The sequence below is a fragment of the Artemia franciscana genome, chromosome 17 (genome assembly GCF_032884065.1).
Source record: "Artemia franciscana chromosome 17, ASM3288406v1, whole genome shotgun sequence".
NCBI lineage: Eukaryota > Metazoa > Arthropoda > Branchiopoda > Anostraca > Artemiidae > Artemia > Artemia franciscana.
In genome coordinates, this window is record NC_088879.1 from 34586251 (window position 1) to 34598992 (window position 12742).

The 12742-nt window shown below is 37.9% G+C and overlaps 2 protein-coding genes across 4 annotated transcripts in view; one reads left to right on the plus strand and one right to left on the minus strand.

Annotated features, from left to right (window-relative positions):
• The window catches only part of LOC136038173 (protein OPI10 homolog), a 466996-nt gene that overhangs the window by 415179 nt on the left and 39075 nt on the right, over positions 1 to 12742 (plus strand). The window lies entirely within an intron of this gene.
• Positions 1 to 12742, minus strand: part of LOC136038170 (FERM domain-containing protein 4A-like) — a gene marked incomplete at its 3' end in the record, with an annotated part of 135745 nt that overhangs the window by 101366 nt on the left and 21637 nt on the right. For all 3 annotated transcript variants that reach the window (XM_065721238.1, XM_065721237.1, XM_065721236.1), the window contains 2 exon segments: positions 6381 to 6464; positions 10877 to 10956. In XM_065721238.1, the coding sequence (XP_065577310.1) occupies positions 6381 to 6464; positions 10877 to 10956 (164 nt within the window).

Here is a 12742-nt window from a genome sequence, read left to right on the forward strand (position 1 = left end):
ATGATTTGGAAATATTGCACGTGGGAGTTTCTGTAGAATGCAAGATCAGAGGCAATTTCAAAGCGGAATGAGCAGTTCTTCCACCAGGCAGCAATGTTGCGGCTATTCCGGACGACGCAATTGCCAACGCTATATCATTTTTTGATCGAATTGATGCCAGAATCAGTTTTATCACAAACGTTTTACCAGTACCTCCTGGCGCATCCAAAAAGAAAATTTCTCCAACGTTGTTTTCGACACAATGCATTATCGTATCATAAATGTCTTTTTGTTCCGACATTAACTTGGAAATGTTATTTTGTACATACGACAATAGATCACTCGTACTGTAACTTTGTTCACGATCCAATTCTACACATGTCGAAACAGCAGCGATACGGTTAGGTGAAGGCATTCCCAAATCCTGAAGAGGTTTGTTTGCCATACGTACGCACAAATCTTCTATAACAACTAAAGTGTAGTTATAAATTTCTGATGTAAAATCAAAAGTCATATCTGACGTCTCTAACTGTTTTCGATGGAGTATATCTTCGGACATTTTTGACTTATATTTTTCCCATAACTCTGTAGGAGCTGATGGAGAGCAAGTTGTTAAAATGATGCCAAACAATGCACGAATTTGACTTGGGGTTGACGTTTCGCACGCGTCATTGATGCAGTTATCCCAGTGTTGGTCATTCTCCAATAAATTCAGAGCTTGGCATGCACTACGGTAAGTGTCACGTATAGTACCATTTACAGTCCTCAAATACTCAAAGGATGTCGGACCGGGTACATTCACCAAAAGCAGGCGTAGAAAGAAGCATTCATGTTGATTGGGGTGAACGGTGTAGAGTCTTCCTATCGTGGTATCTTTGACGATGGTAGGTTGGCCGTCGACTGACTTACCCTGTTTTCGACGTTCAAATACTTTATTTTTAGTATTCCACGTGTAATACGAAGGCACTTCAGTATACAGCAGTTTTTTTGCAAAAGAATCATTTTTGCAAAGCGAAAAAAAAGCTGTTAATGTTGTATCCGGTGGATTCAGGACTCTTTGTTGCACGTTGGTTTCCGTGAAATAAACACGTTGACCATTCTGTAAATGTACCGCTAAGTGAACAACAGCTGGACTACGTTCATGTATCGGAAATGAAAGAATTCGCCAAACAGCTTCATTACTGCTTATGTATCTTCCAGCCTGATATTGTACGATTTCATCGAAATCTTTGATTTCGGGCTGCAAGCCAAAAACTGCCATGTCACTGCCTTTGTTGACGTATTTACATATGTATTTGATTGCCTTTACGGAGTTACAGTATTCAACGTTTATGTGTGCATTAAATGTTTTTGATAATAATGGGGAATATGGAACAACCCACTGGTTATCTACTTCGATGGTGGTACCGTTACGCTTCTTTATTATTGCTGTTTTACCGCCATCTTCAGTAGATCTTCTTCTATATTGTGGGTAACCATCATTGCCAGTAATTGTGTTTGATACTAAAAGTCGAGGATATTGCTTTGTGCACCTTCCTTTGGCCATGCATGGTGAATTTTCGTTCAGTGCACCGCAAGGTCCATGTATCATATTTTTTACAATAATATCATGTAACCCCTTATCGACATTTTTATCAGGTATTTCAGCGGAAATCACATCATCAATTTCGTTCGAAGTAATTTTTTTATGTAGCCAGATTAGTATATGTGCGTGTGGCAAACCTCGTTTTTGCCATTCCACTGAGTACATCCAGCATCGCACTGACCCAAACACTTCAAGTTTTACAATGTAGTTTATCAGTGATTTCAACTTTTGCCGGAAGACACGGGCCGTAATGTCATGCCTATGAACCGCCGATTGTCCTTGAAGTAAAAGCTGCAGTATCTCGTCCCAAGATTGATTACATGTAAATGTAATAAATAAATCTGGACGACCATAGAGACGAACATACGCAATAGCATCTTGAGCATATTCATGTATATGACGGGGACTGCCAGCATATGACGAAGGTAACATTGTTAATCTTCCAACGTTTGTGGTATTACCGTCATTTATAACTGCATCTCGCAAATGAATGTATTGTTCAGAGCGGAGCTTGGTCTGATTCAGGCGGATATATAGCAAACGTTCTGATTCAATTTTAGCATACATATCAACGACGAATTGGTGAAACAATTCACGGCATTTTAAAATATAATTTTCTTCATCCTGCCGAATCATTAGTCTATAGGAATAATAATGCATTGCACTGCATTTCTTATTCATTTCTTTGTTAGTGGCTGGATTCATCAATTTAATATTAAAGTGATAGCCGTCGGCTCCATCCCAAAAAATGATAGGATATTGTAGGGCATCGTAGCATCGATGAGTTTCAGCAATTCTTAACAACTGAGCGTTTCGCTTATGAAGAATAATATCTCGAGGTAAAAACTGATCACCAACCATAACGATTGCCACTTCGTCGATAGTTGGAGCATTGTATCTACGCACATGTTGGCCAGGAGGCGTTTTGTCAGCGGAAATAACAATTTTATGCGTATCAGTAGGCATCAAATCGATGGCTGTTTTGAACAGACGCACTAAATTATTATTTTCGTGGAAAAGATGTTGCAATTGGGAAACGATTGTCCTTTCAACGTTGGGAGAAATTTCGCAACGTGCATTCAATTCAGAATTTCTATCACTGATGAAGTACAATTGTAAAAATTTATGATTCTCGCCTGAGAATGGTAGAAGGGACCCTGCTCTATGATAAATTTGCCCTTTTACTTTGAAAGTAGACATAAATTGATCTGGATTTTCGATTTGGGCTCCAAACGACGTCATTTGGAAACATGAGTTGTATTTTCTGATTTTTGACAAAAAACGCTTAGATTCTGACGTAGTTCCAGTAAGGAAAGTCTTCAATGGCTCTGGTGGTGCAGCCAATAGAGGAAGTTTAACTTTTCCTGAGGCGCAACACATTCCCATTGTTTCACCATTGAATTTCAAGGCCTTGCAATAGGGACAAATTTTAGACATTGTCCCGATTTGAACACATCTACTCAAGCTATAATCATCGACTGGGTTGTACCTGAATGCCAGGCGATAACTTTCAGGTTGCTCTGATTCCTCGGCACGCTTTCTTTTCTTACTTTCTCTATCAGCAGCAAGCCTGATTTCTTGCTGTTCTTGTGATTCCTCGGCACGCTTTCTTTTCTTACTTTCTCTATCAGCAGCAAGCCTGATTACTTGCTGTTCTTGTAATTCCTCGGCACGCCTTCTTTTTTCACTTTCTCTTTTAGCAGCAAGTCTGCTTCCCCGTTGCTCTGGTAGTTCCTCGGCACGCTTTCTGTTCTTTCTTTCTCTATCAGCCTCAAGCCTGTTTCCTTGCTGTTCTTTTGATTCCTCGGCACGCTTTCTGTTCTTTCTTTCTCTATCAGCCTCAAGCCTGTTTCCTTGCTGTTCTTTTGATTCCTCGGCACGCCTTCTTTTTTCACTTTCTCTTTTAGCAGCAAGTCTGCTTTCGCGTTGCTCTGGTAGTTCCTCGGCACGCTTTCTTTTCTGACTTTCTCTATCAGCAGCAAGTTTTTGGCATAGACTCTTTGAGCATCTTCATCGGCTTTTGCCATGGTAAGTTCATCAGTCATTGTAAACTTAAACATTAATAGATTTCTACGTGAACATATGTCTTAAATATCTTGAATGACGTCACCGTCAAAGCAAAAATGACGACAACTAACTTCATGACGTCAGTCAACACAGAAACATGACGTCACCTGATCCACAGACAGACAACTTATTTTTATATATATAGATATATATATATATATATATATATATATATATATATATATATATATATATATATATATATATATATATATATATATATATATACCTGAGTAAAGTTTGGGCTCCTCCTACTACATATACATATATATATATATATATACTAGCTGTTGGGGTGGCGCTTTGCGCCACCCCAACACCTAGTTGGTGGGGCGCTTCGCGCCCCCCCAAGCCCCCCCGCGCGCGTAAGTCGTTACGCGCCATATTAGTTACGCGCCATTGTAGTTGTGTCCCTGTGTCCCACCTGTCAATATAGATAGATTTATATATGTGTTTCAAACTACGTAAAAATTGCGAATATACAACATTTTTGGCTTTCCCACTACTGGGAGCTTTCCGTTTCCAATTGCCAGCAATTGATCTGAAAATGTTTGACCAGAGTCATCGTTTTGCAATCGGACACGCATATTTGTAGTTAATTTTAATATTTTTACGTGTGCCCATAAATTAGAATTTTTCAGGCAAGCATTCATTTCGTCTGCAGGAGTTAAACAACGTAAAAATTGCGAATATACAACATTCTTGGCTTTCCCATTGTCTTTGCATATACAAAGCCGTATGTACTAATAATGACGTCACATGCAAACGGTCTTTTTACAAACAAACAAACATGCATACACACAACTCGTTTTTATATAGATAGATAGATAGATACAATACAATTTGCGTAAAACTTGCGAATATACAACATTCTTCGCTGTCCAATTGTCGCTGCATATAAATAGATTGTCAGGTTTACCGACCCTCGAACATGCAACGTACAATTGTCCATGGGAAAAACAATCAGTATTAAGATCTATACCACATTTTTCTAATGATTGACCTTGAGCTTTGTTAATGGTGATTGCAAATGCTAATCGAATCGGGAAGTGCAATCTTTTAAATTGAAAAGGCAGATCCGTTGGAATCATGGGAATGCGAGGAATAAGAACAGCCTAACCCTCAAAAGGCCCTGTCAAGATTGTGGCCTCTATTAGGTTTTCCATTGTTTTTTTTACGGCAAGTCGCGTGCCATTGCAAAGCTTTGGTGGGTTGATATTTCTTAAAAGTATTATTGGTACGCCTATTTTTAGTTGTAGCACGTGTGGTGGAAACCCTGAAAGATCTATGGAATTTAAAAATTCAGATGGATAATTAACCGCTTCATTTGGTTCCAAAACTGTGTAGACTGACTTGTAAAGGACTGCCTGGTCATTCAGAGCTTGGCATGCACTACGGTAAGTGTCATGTATAGTACCGTTTACAGTTCTCAAATACTCAAAGGATGTCGGACCGGGTACATTCACCAAAAGCAGGCGTAGAAAGAAGCATTCATGTTGATTGGGGTGAACGGTGTAGAGTCTTCCTATCGTGGTATCTTTGAAGATTGTAGGTTCTTCAGTCATTTTACAATTAGAAATTTCTCTTTCAACGGTCTTCTTACAATTAAAAATTTGTCTTTGAACGATATTCTTAAATACCTGTGTCCTGGTCGTCATTTATATTCCCTGTGTGTCCCGGTATCCCAGTCTGTAATTTCTCTTTGAGTGTCCCGGTCGTTATTTATATTCCCTCTGTCCTGGTCGTCATTTGTGTTCCGGTCTGTAATTTCTCTTTGAGTGTTTTTTCTTTATAGTATTTTTTAGTTTTTTACATTTTTTCTTTTTTCAGTTTTCGTTTTCTTCTTTATTTTTCAGCTTCACTATGAAATACATATCGCCGAACCTCTGTTTTTTTAACTAAAATCTGATAGACATTGATGACCTTATCCAAGTCAAAATCCCAAACCCAATCATCATCGCTATCATTTTCAGTTTTGATATGTTTTGATTCTCGCTGTCCAGGTGGATCTTCATCTAACTGCGCGGTTTTGCGTTCTTTAGCCTCAAGCCTATTTCCTTGCTGTTCTTTTGATTCCTCGGCACGCTTTCTTTTCTGACTTTCTCTATCAGCAGCAAGTTTTTTGGCATAGATTCTTTGAGCATCTTCATCGGCTTTTGCCATGGTAAGTTCATCAGTCATTGTAAACTTAAACATTAATAGATTTCTACGTGAACGTCTTATATATCTTGAATGACGTCACCGTCAAAGCAAAAATGACGACAACTAATTTCATGACGTCAGCCGACACAGAAACATGACGTCACCTGATCCACAGATCCACAGACAGACAACTTATTTTTATATATATAGATATATATATATATATATATATATATATATATATATATATATATATATATATATATATATATATATATATATAGGCTATATGGGAACTTAGCTACTATATAATAGCATGCTTGGTAACATTTTTCTGATGGTGTACCTTTATTAGCCATTGTTAACTTTCATAAAATATGATCCCCCCTCCCCCATACCCATTAGCTCCCAGATAGATTCAGAGGTTATTACAGCCGGAAAGTCTGTATATAAACGTTAACACTGTCTAGGAAACAAAACAAAATTCCTCATTTCTTGAGATTATTTTTGTCTGTGTATAAAGAAGAAGACTGAATTTAAAATCTATAGAATACCAGAGTAACACCTCTGAACACCAAGAACAAAATGACAATAAATTGTTACTTACCAATATTGGGTATGGATATGTTCCTTTAAAACGCTACTTGGTATGAGACAGTGCTTCCTTAATGTGGATTTAGCCAAATCAAGGCTGTAAAGAGTTTGAAAAGGTAAGATTAGTGGGGTTGAAAATGAGCATAAAAAAAAGATTTCACTTGTATCCTGAAAATTCAGGAAAAAGGGGTAACAACTAGTTTCATAAATTTTTGATGCACAAACAAGTGTGCTGAGCTCCTGAAAAAAAAGAAGAAAGGATAACAGGAAGAAACAAAGGGCATATGATAACGAACGGGGAAAATTGAAGAAGAGAATAGTTTATTATGCACATAAACAAATCAACAAAGGTCTATCCCATGGAAAGAAGAAAATAGAAATAAAAAGATTGAATCCACAGTGATTTTAAAGAATAGAAAAAATGTGTGAAATTAAAAGAAAATGTGGAAAGACTTAGAAGAAGCACAGACAATTTTACATATAATACAATGTAACAACTCCAAAGAAAAAGAGAATAAGAATAAAATGACAGAAAACGAAGGAAAAAAGAAAAAAATTGACCAGCAGGTCTACATATTTATCTTTAAAGATCATTTTCAACGTTAAGAAATAAAAATATTCAAGAGAGCTATATCTGACAAGTAAGGCTTAGTGCTGTCACCTGGCATATGACAAAAGTAGAGTAGCAGTGATGAGGATAATAGAGAACACAGAACACTAGCTTTCCCAAATACGAGTTTTGTATACCAAAAAATACAAAAATTATACGGAATTTTCTGAAGACAATGCTTCTTCTGTTCGCTCCTGAACAATAGCAGCCCGCCTGTGCCCCCCAATGATAGTCCAGATAGTCCCAGCTAACCTAGCAGTCAAGCCTGAAGCAGATGCTTCCCTTCCAGGGGAACTTTTCCGCAGTTGTAAATGGAGAATGCAGTAAAAAGGCTGAAGAATAATCTGCTGCTAGTCTCTGTGGCCTAAGCTCAGAGCTGCTAAAATATGTAGATCCTACAATGCTCCTGATTCTCCACTCCCTGTTCTCTGTAATCTGGCAAACTAAGACAGTTTCTGGAGATTGGAAGAAGGGTGTCATCATCCCTTTGTGGAAGAGAAAAGACTCTAGAAGTGACTGCACCAACTACCACGGAATAGCTGTACAATCAATCCCCAGAAAACTTTTCTTAATTGACCCGCTCAATCAATGTCCGCAATATTACTCTTAAAATCTGGCAACCGGAGCAAGCTGGTTTTATGTCAGACAGTTCAATCATCGAGCAGATTTTTACGATACGAAAAACAGTAGAAAAAGATACAGTGTCTGACAGAAAACATTTATCGTACTCGTCAAATTCTGTGCTGTGCTAGAGTTGGTTCATCGAGAGACTTTATGGCAGATTCTGGAGTCAACTGGCCTCCCTGAACAATCCTGCAGACTTTTCAAGGCTATGCACCGTGGGACAGGAAGCTGAGTTCAAGTAAGTGTCCGGCGTAGTCCTTTCTTTTAAATCACGACTAGAGTGCGTCAAGGATGTACAGATACCCGACGTAGTCATTGATTAGCCTACATTATAACTAAGACTGAAGCTTGGAGATCGAGTCATCTCAGATGCTGATTTTGCTGATGATTTAGCCATACTCGTAGACTCCATGAGCGATTACTGCAGGCACGTACGCAGGAATTTCTTTCGGGGGGCCAAAACCTTCGAAACAGCAGATATAAAGTAGCACTTTTTTTATTTAGTAACTAAATAAATGCAAAAAGCACGTATATCGGAAAATATTGTAGCTGATAAGAGGAAAAAGACTGAAGCCTCAAAAGTACGTTTTAGGCTCAGGTTATATTCATAGCGATTTAGAACCAGTGATTAATCTATTATATCCCAGTGAAAGGGAAATTTTAGGGTTAACAGTGCAATATGGGTACTGTGGGGAGTAGTTCTTCTATTGCGAAAACATTGATTTTAATGAAAAATGATAATTTATAAAATTAATCCATTAAAAGCTGTACTTCATCCTGAAAAGGGGGATAAACACCCTAATATCAAGGATAATTATATTTTGATGTGGAAAGCAAACTCTCTTTACAAAAAAAAGAAGAAAAATAACAGTACAATTACTAATTACTTCAAAGAGGATAAAAAGTTAGACAGAAAATGGGTTAATAATTGGGCAGTGACTTGACCAGATAATTGCATGCTGTAAAATCCCAAAAAAAGGCTTCACACATGTATCTAGACTCTTAATAAATGTCCTAATTTTGCCAGAAATCCCAAGAAACCATGGGGAAATTAAACATTTCACAAAATTTCAGGGGGGAGGGTCCGGGCCCTCCCCCCTCCTCCGTACTTGCCAGGATTGCTGGAAGCACTCCGAATCCTACAAGAAGCTACTCCAAAAGTAGGAATGCAGATAAACTGGAGCAAAACCAAAACTAAACCTACGTTGCCTGAGCAACGTGAAGTGTTGCGGCAACCTTTCTTCGGCTTTCTTCGGCGAGAGCAACACTTTGGTTTTGTGTCTTTGCTATCGGTTAAACCCTGAAGTTGTCAGCCTATCGAAGCTTTTAAAACGTTATGTTCAAAGAAGAACGCGATCAGTAATAACATGATCAAAGGCTATTCCTCAGCGTTGAAAAAACAACAATATCAAAAGAATGTCGAAAGAAGGGACTAAATTGACTTTGCAGCCAGTTGAACTTTATGCTTTTCAATCGTAGACATCGTGACGGACGAAAACTTGGAACAATATTTTATATAATCTAGTTGGTATTATAAAGCTATCCGTAACTTTTCAGGATTAAAATAACATAGGTGACACTAATTATTACGAAACTACCTTATTGTTTTACGTTATCGTTTGTACCTGTTGTGTAAACACTTAATTCTGGGTTACAGTGAGTATGGGTAGGCTACACCAACTAGCAAAAGTTACAAACCCCTCTTCACTGAAGATGATTGTAGCTTAACAGCCGATTATTACTTACAAGTCCCCTACATGTCTTACTTACCAACACTGGAACCAAATTGTTCTTATCATCAAATACACCGGAAACAAATAATAGGTACACCAACTCGCAAAAGTTGCAAACCCCTCATTGCAACTAGCAAAAGTTGCAAACCCCTTATCGCTGAAGATGATTTTAGCCTAACAGCCGATTATTACTTACAAGTCCCCTACATGTCTTACCACTGGAACCAAATTGGTCTTACCATCAAATACAACGGAAACAAAAAATAGGTACGCCAACTAGTAAGAGTTGTGAACCCCTCATTGCCGAGGATGATTATGAGCTAACAGCCGACTGTTGCTTACAACTCCCCTATATGTCTCACAATTGGTATCGGCCTATTTTTGGTTTCAGTGTGTACCTTACTACTGAAGTTGTCAACCCCTTTAAACTTTCAAACTGGTATATCTCATGAAAGAATTTTTGTACAAAAAAATGGATGACATATACTTTGATCAGCTCATCAAAAGCTATCGACTGCCGTCGAAAAAAAAAAATCTATCTGTCTTAGTTCAAAAGTTGACTTTTTTGCCGTAGGCCAACTTTCTAACGTCATCAGTTAGAAAGGAGCAAAGGATAAACTCTAATTTCTTTAGCAATGAGAGAACTTTTAAAGTTTAAGAGGCACATCTGATACCATTTCTCTACCGCAATCCCAAGTGCGAAAAACCGAATGATAAACTCAGCCGAAATCACCGCAGCACTTTCGGACCCGTGGGAAAATGCCGCTTTTTTGCTTCTCTAAATTTTTCTATTTATCACTCAAAGAAGATATATTGGCTGTGGGGCAGGGTAACTGTCGCATATATTTGACACTTATAGATTTTAGTCCATCTTCAATTTGAAACTGGTGCCTGCCTGCTTGCCTGCTAGAACGGAGCTTTCCACTCGAAAGCAGAAACATGGTTTGATGAAACGAAAGCTTGGCTGCATAACTTCAGATAGTCCTCTCTGACATAGGCTATACAACTCCTCTTCACTTCACACACTATAGGCTCTGGCTCAAGGACAAGCAAAAACCATCCTTTTTGGCCCCAGGCAAGAGTTCTACGAAGCTTTCCAAAATGTAAAGTCATATTCATCAATCCTGCCTAAGGTCCACACTTTCCGTAAAAACCGCAGAGGTTAGACCCTTACCACTTTCTAGGAATAAGCTGAAATCGGGGTGCTAGGAACAAAAAAAAACAAAAAAAAAAAACGACAAAACCAAAGTGTTGCTCTCGCAACACAATTGCTCTCGCAACACAATTATGGTCATATATCCTGCTGCCAATTCCTCAGTTAACCTAGAAGCACCGCCAGCACTGACTTACTCCGGAAGTTCATCTACCTGGCAGGGTTTCACCCATGTAATTTTTTTTTACGTTTTGTACATTTCCCTCATGACATAAATTTTGTACATTTCGTACAAAATTTACAGAAGTATTATCCCTGAAAACGTTGAACGTTGAAACGTTATAAAAAGGAACAAAATATTTTTTTTTTAAGTATAAAAATGAACTTACTCTGTAAAATCACCGTATGTAGCTTGCAGAGCCCATGCACTCAAAGTGAAAGCAGTTTCTCTATCGACCTCAAATCGGCCCTGAAATCACGAATGTTTAATCAACAATGAAACAGAAAGCATAATCTATAAAAAATTTATTATCATTATTTGTATTATAGAAAAACAGAGGACTACTTGCAGGTAGGTAGGAAATCTTGCAGAAAGATCTTAATTTAAATCGTAACTCGAGACTTTTCCCTAAGAAGAACCAATCAGGTTTTAAAAAATGCTGAGTTATTTGGCTTCTCTTTCTAACATACGATTGAGTCAATAAGGTACATTAATATAAATTGAATCATTTTGCGAGTTTCAGCGTCTGCCGACCGTCACAAAGACAAACACAACAAAGTCACAAAGACAACTATCATAAAGAGCTGTCAAGAATTTTCGGTTTGACAGTGAAATTTTACTTCTTTTTTTTCAGCAGACTTGTCAATCAAAGCAGGTCACACCACATGGAGCTCCCAAAGTGCCCGAATTGTTCAAACAATAATTCCTTTGAGAAAACTTACAGTATTTTTTTAGTAGGTATGCTAGAGCAATTTTAGCAATTTTTCTTTCTGAAATAAAAAAGAAAAATCTTCACTACTTAATCGAAAAAACAAAATGCACAATTTCTGATGATACAAGTTTCATCAAAATGGAATATCTCTATCACAAGTTAAATGGTTTATCTACGATTTCTCGGAAAGTATGCGTGAGCTCTTAGTTTTCAGTCATATGTTCGTATCTCCTATCTACAAGCAATGACAAGACCGCGCAATCAAGTTTGACTACACAAACTTAAAAAGTTCATAACTGACGAAATGAGGCGATTCTTAAAGGCACCATTTCACCCTAAGGAACAATTTGATTGCCTTACGAGATGACTTCACAGGCTTACACCAATGAAATTAAAGCAAACTTTTTACAACAAAATCATAGGAAAGTAATATTTCTTTTTCTCCATGTTTATGCTACAATCAGAGCAAGTTACATAAAGAGTTTCCGATTAAGCTGTAGATTTCTTTTCTCTAACCATAGACCAATGGTTCCCGACTGATTTCGGGCTATGCCCCACCTAGGCATTTCCAAAATCTCTAAAACCGTTCGTAAAAAGCCCTTCAACAGTCGATGTATCACCAGGCAAAAACGGAAACATTTTGGTTGACTTGGAGACAAAACATAATAAACCTGTATATACCTAATATACCTAATACTACCCATACCTAATACTACCCATATACCCATACCTAAATACCTAATACTACCCATATACCTTAAAGTATACAATTTGAAGGCTCCTTGCCTCCCCACTCTTCCTTCTCCAAAACTACTTGAAGGTTCCAACTTAATCCTATGAGCAACTCCTAATATATAGCAGATATTGTATTTTGATAGCATAGATGAACATACATTCTTTGATTTATCACTACCTTCTCACCCGAACCATAGTTCAATGTCCACTTGCCTTCACTCCCTACCCTAATATTTCCCGCAAGTTTCAGGTTTATACCCGAAATTGTTCCTGAGATGTTGCAGATACCCTATTTTGATAGTCTTGCAACACGTGATGTTGTTAAATATACCTTACTACTTAACCGTGCATAGATTATAAATCTCACAGGAGCTTCTGGAGCAAAATGGTTTAGATAGACTAGAGACGAAAATGGCTCATCCCCTTCCCTCTCCCCCATCATAAGATTTGGAATATCCTTGCTCCGCTCCATCCGTTTCTTTCCCTATTCCCAAAAAGTACTTGGAAGTTTCTACTTTATCCCCAAAAGCGTTACCAAGATGCTGCGTCATAGGTCTATCTAGATACGCATAGTGTCTTTTGAACTAC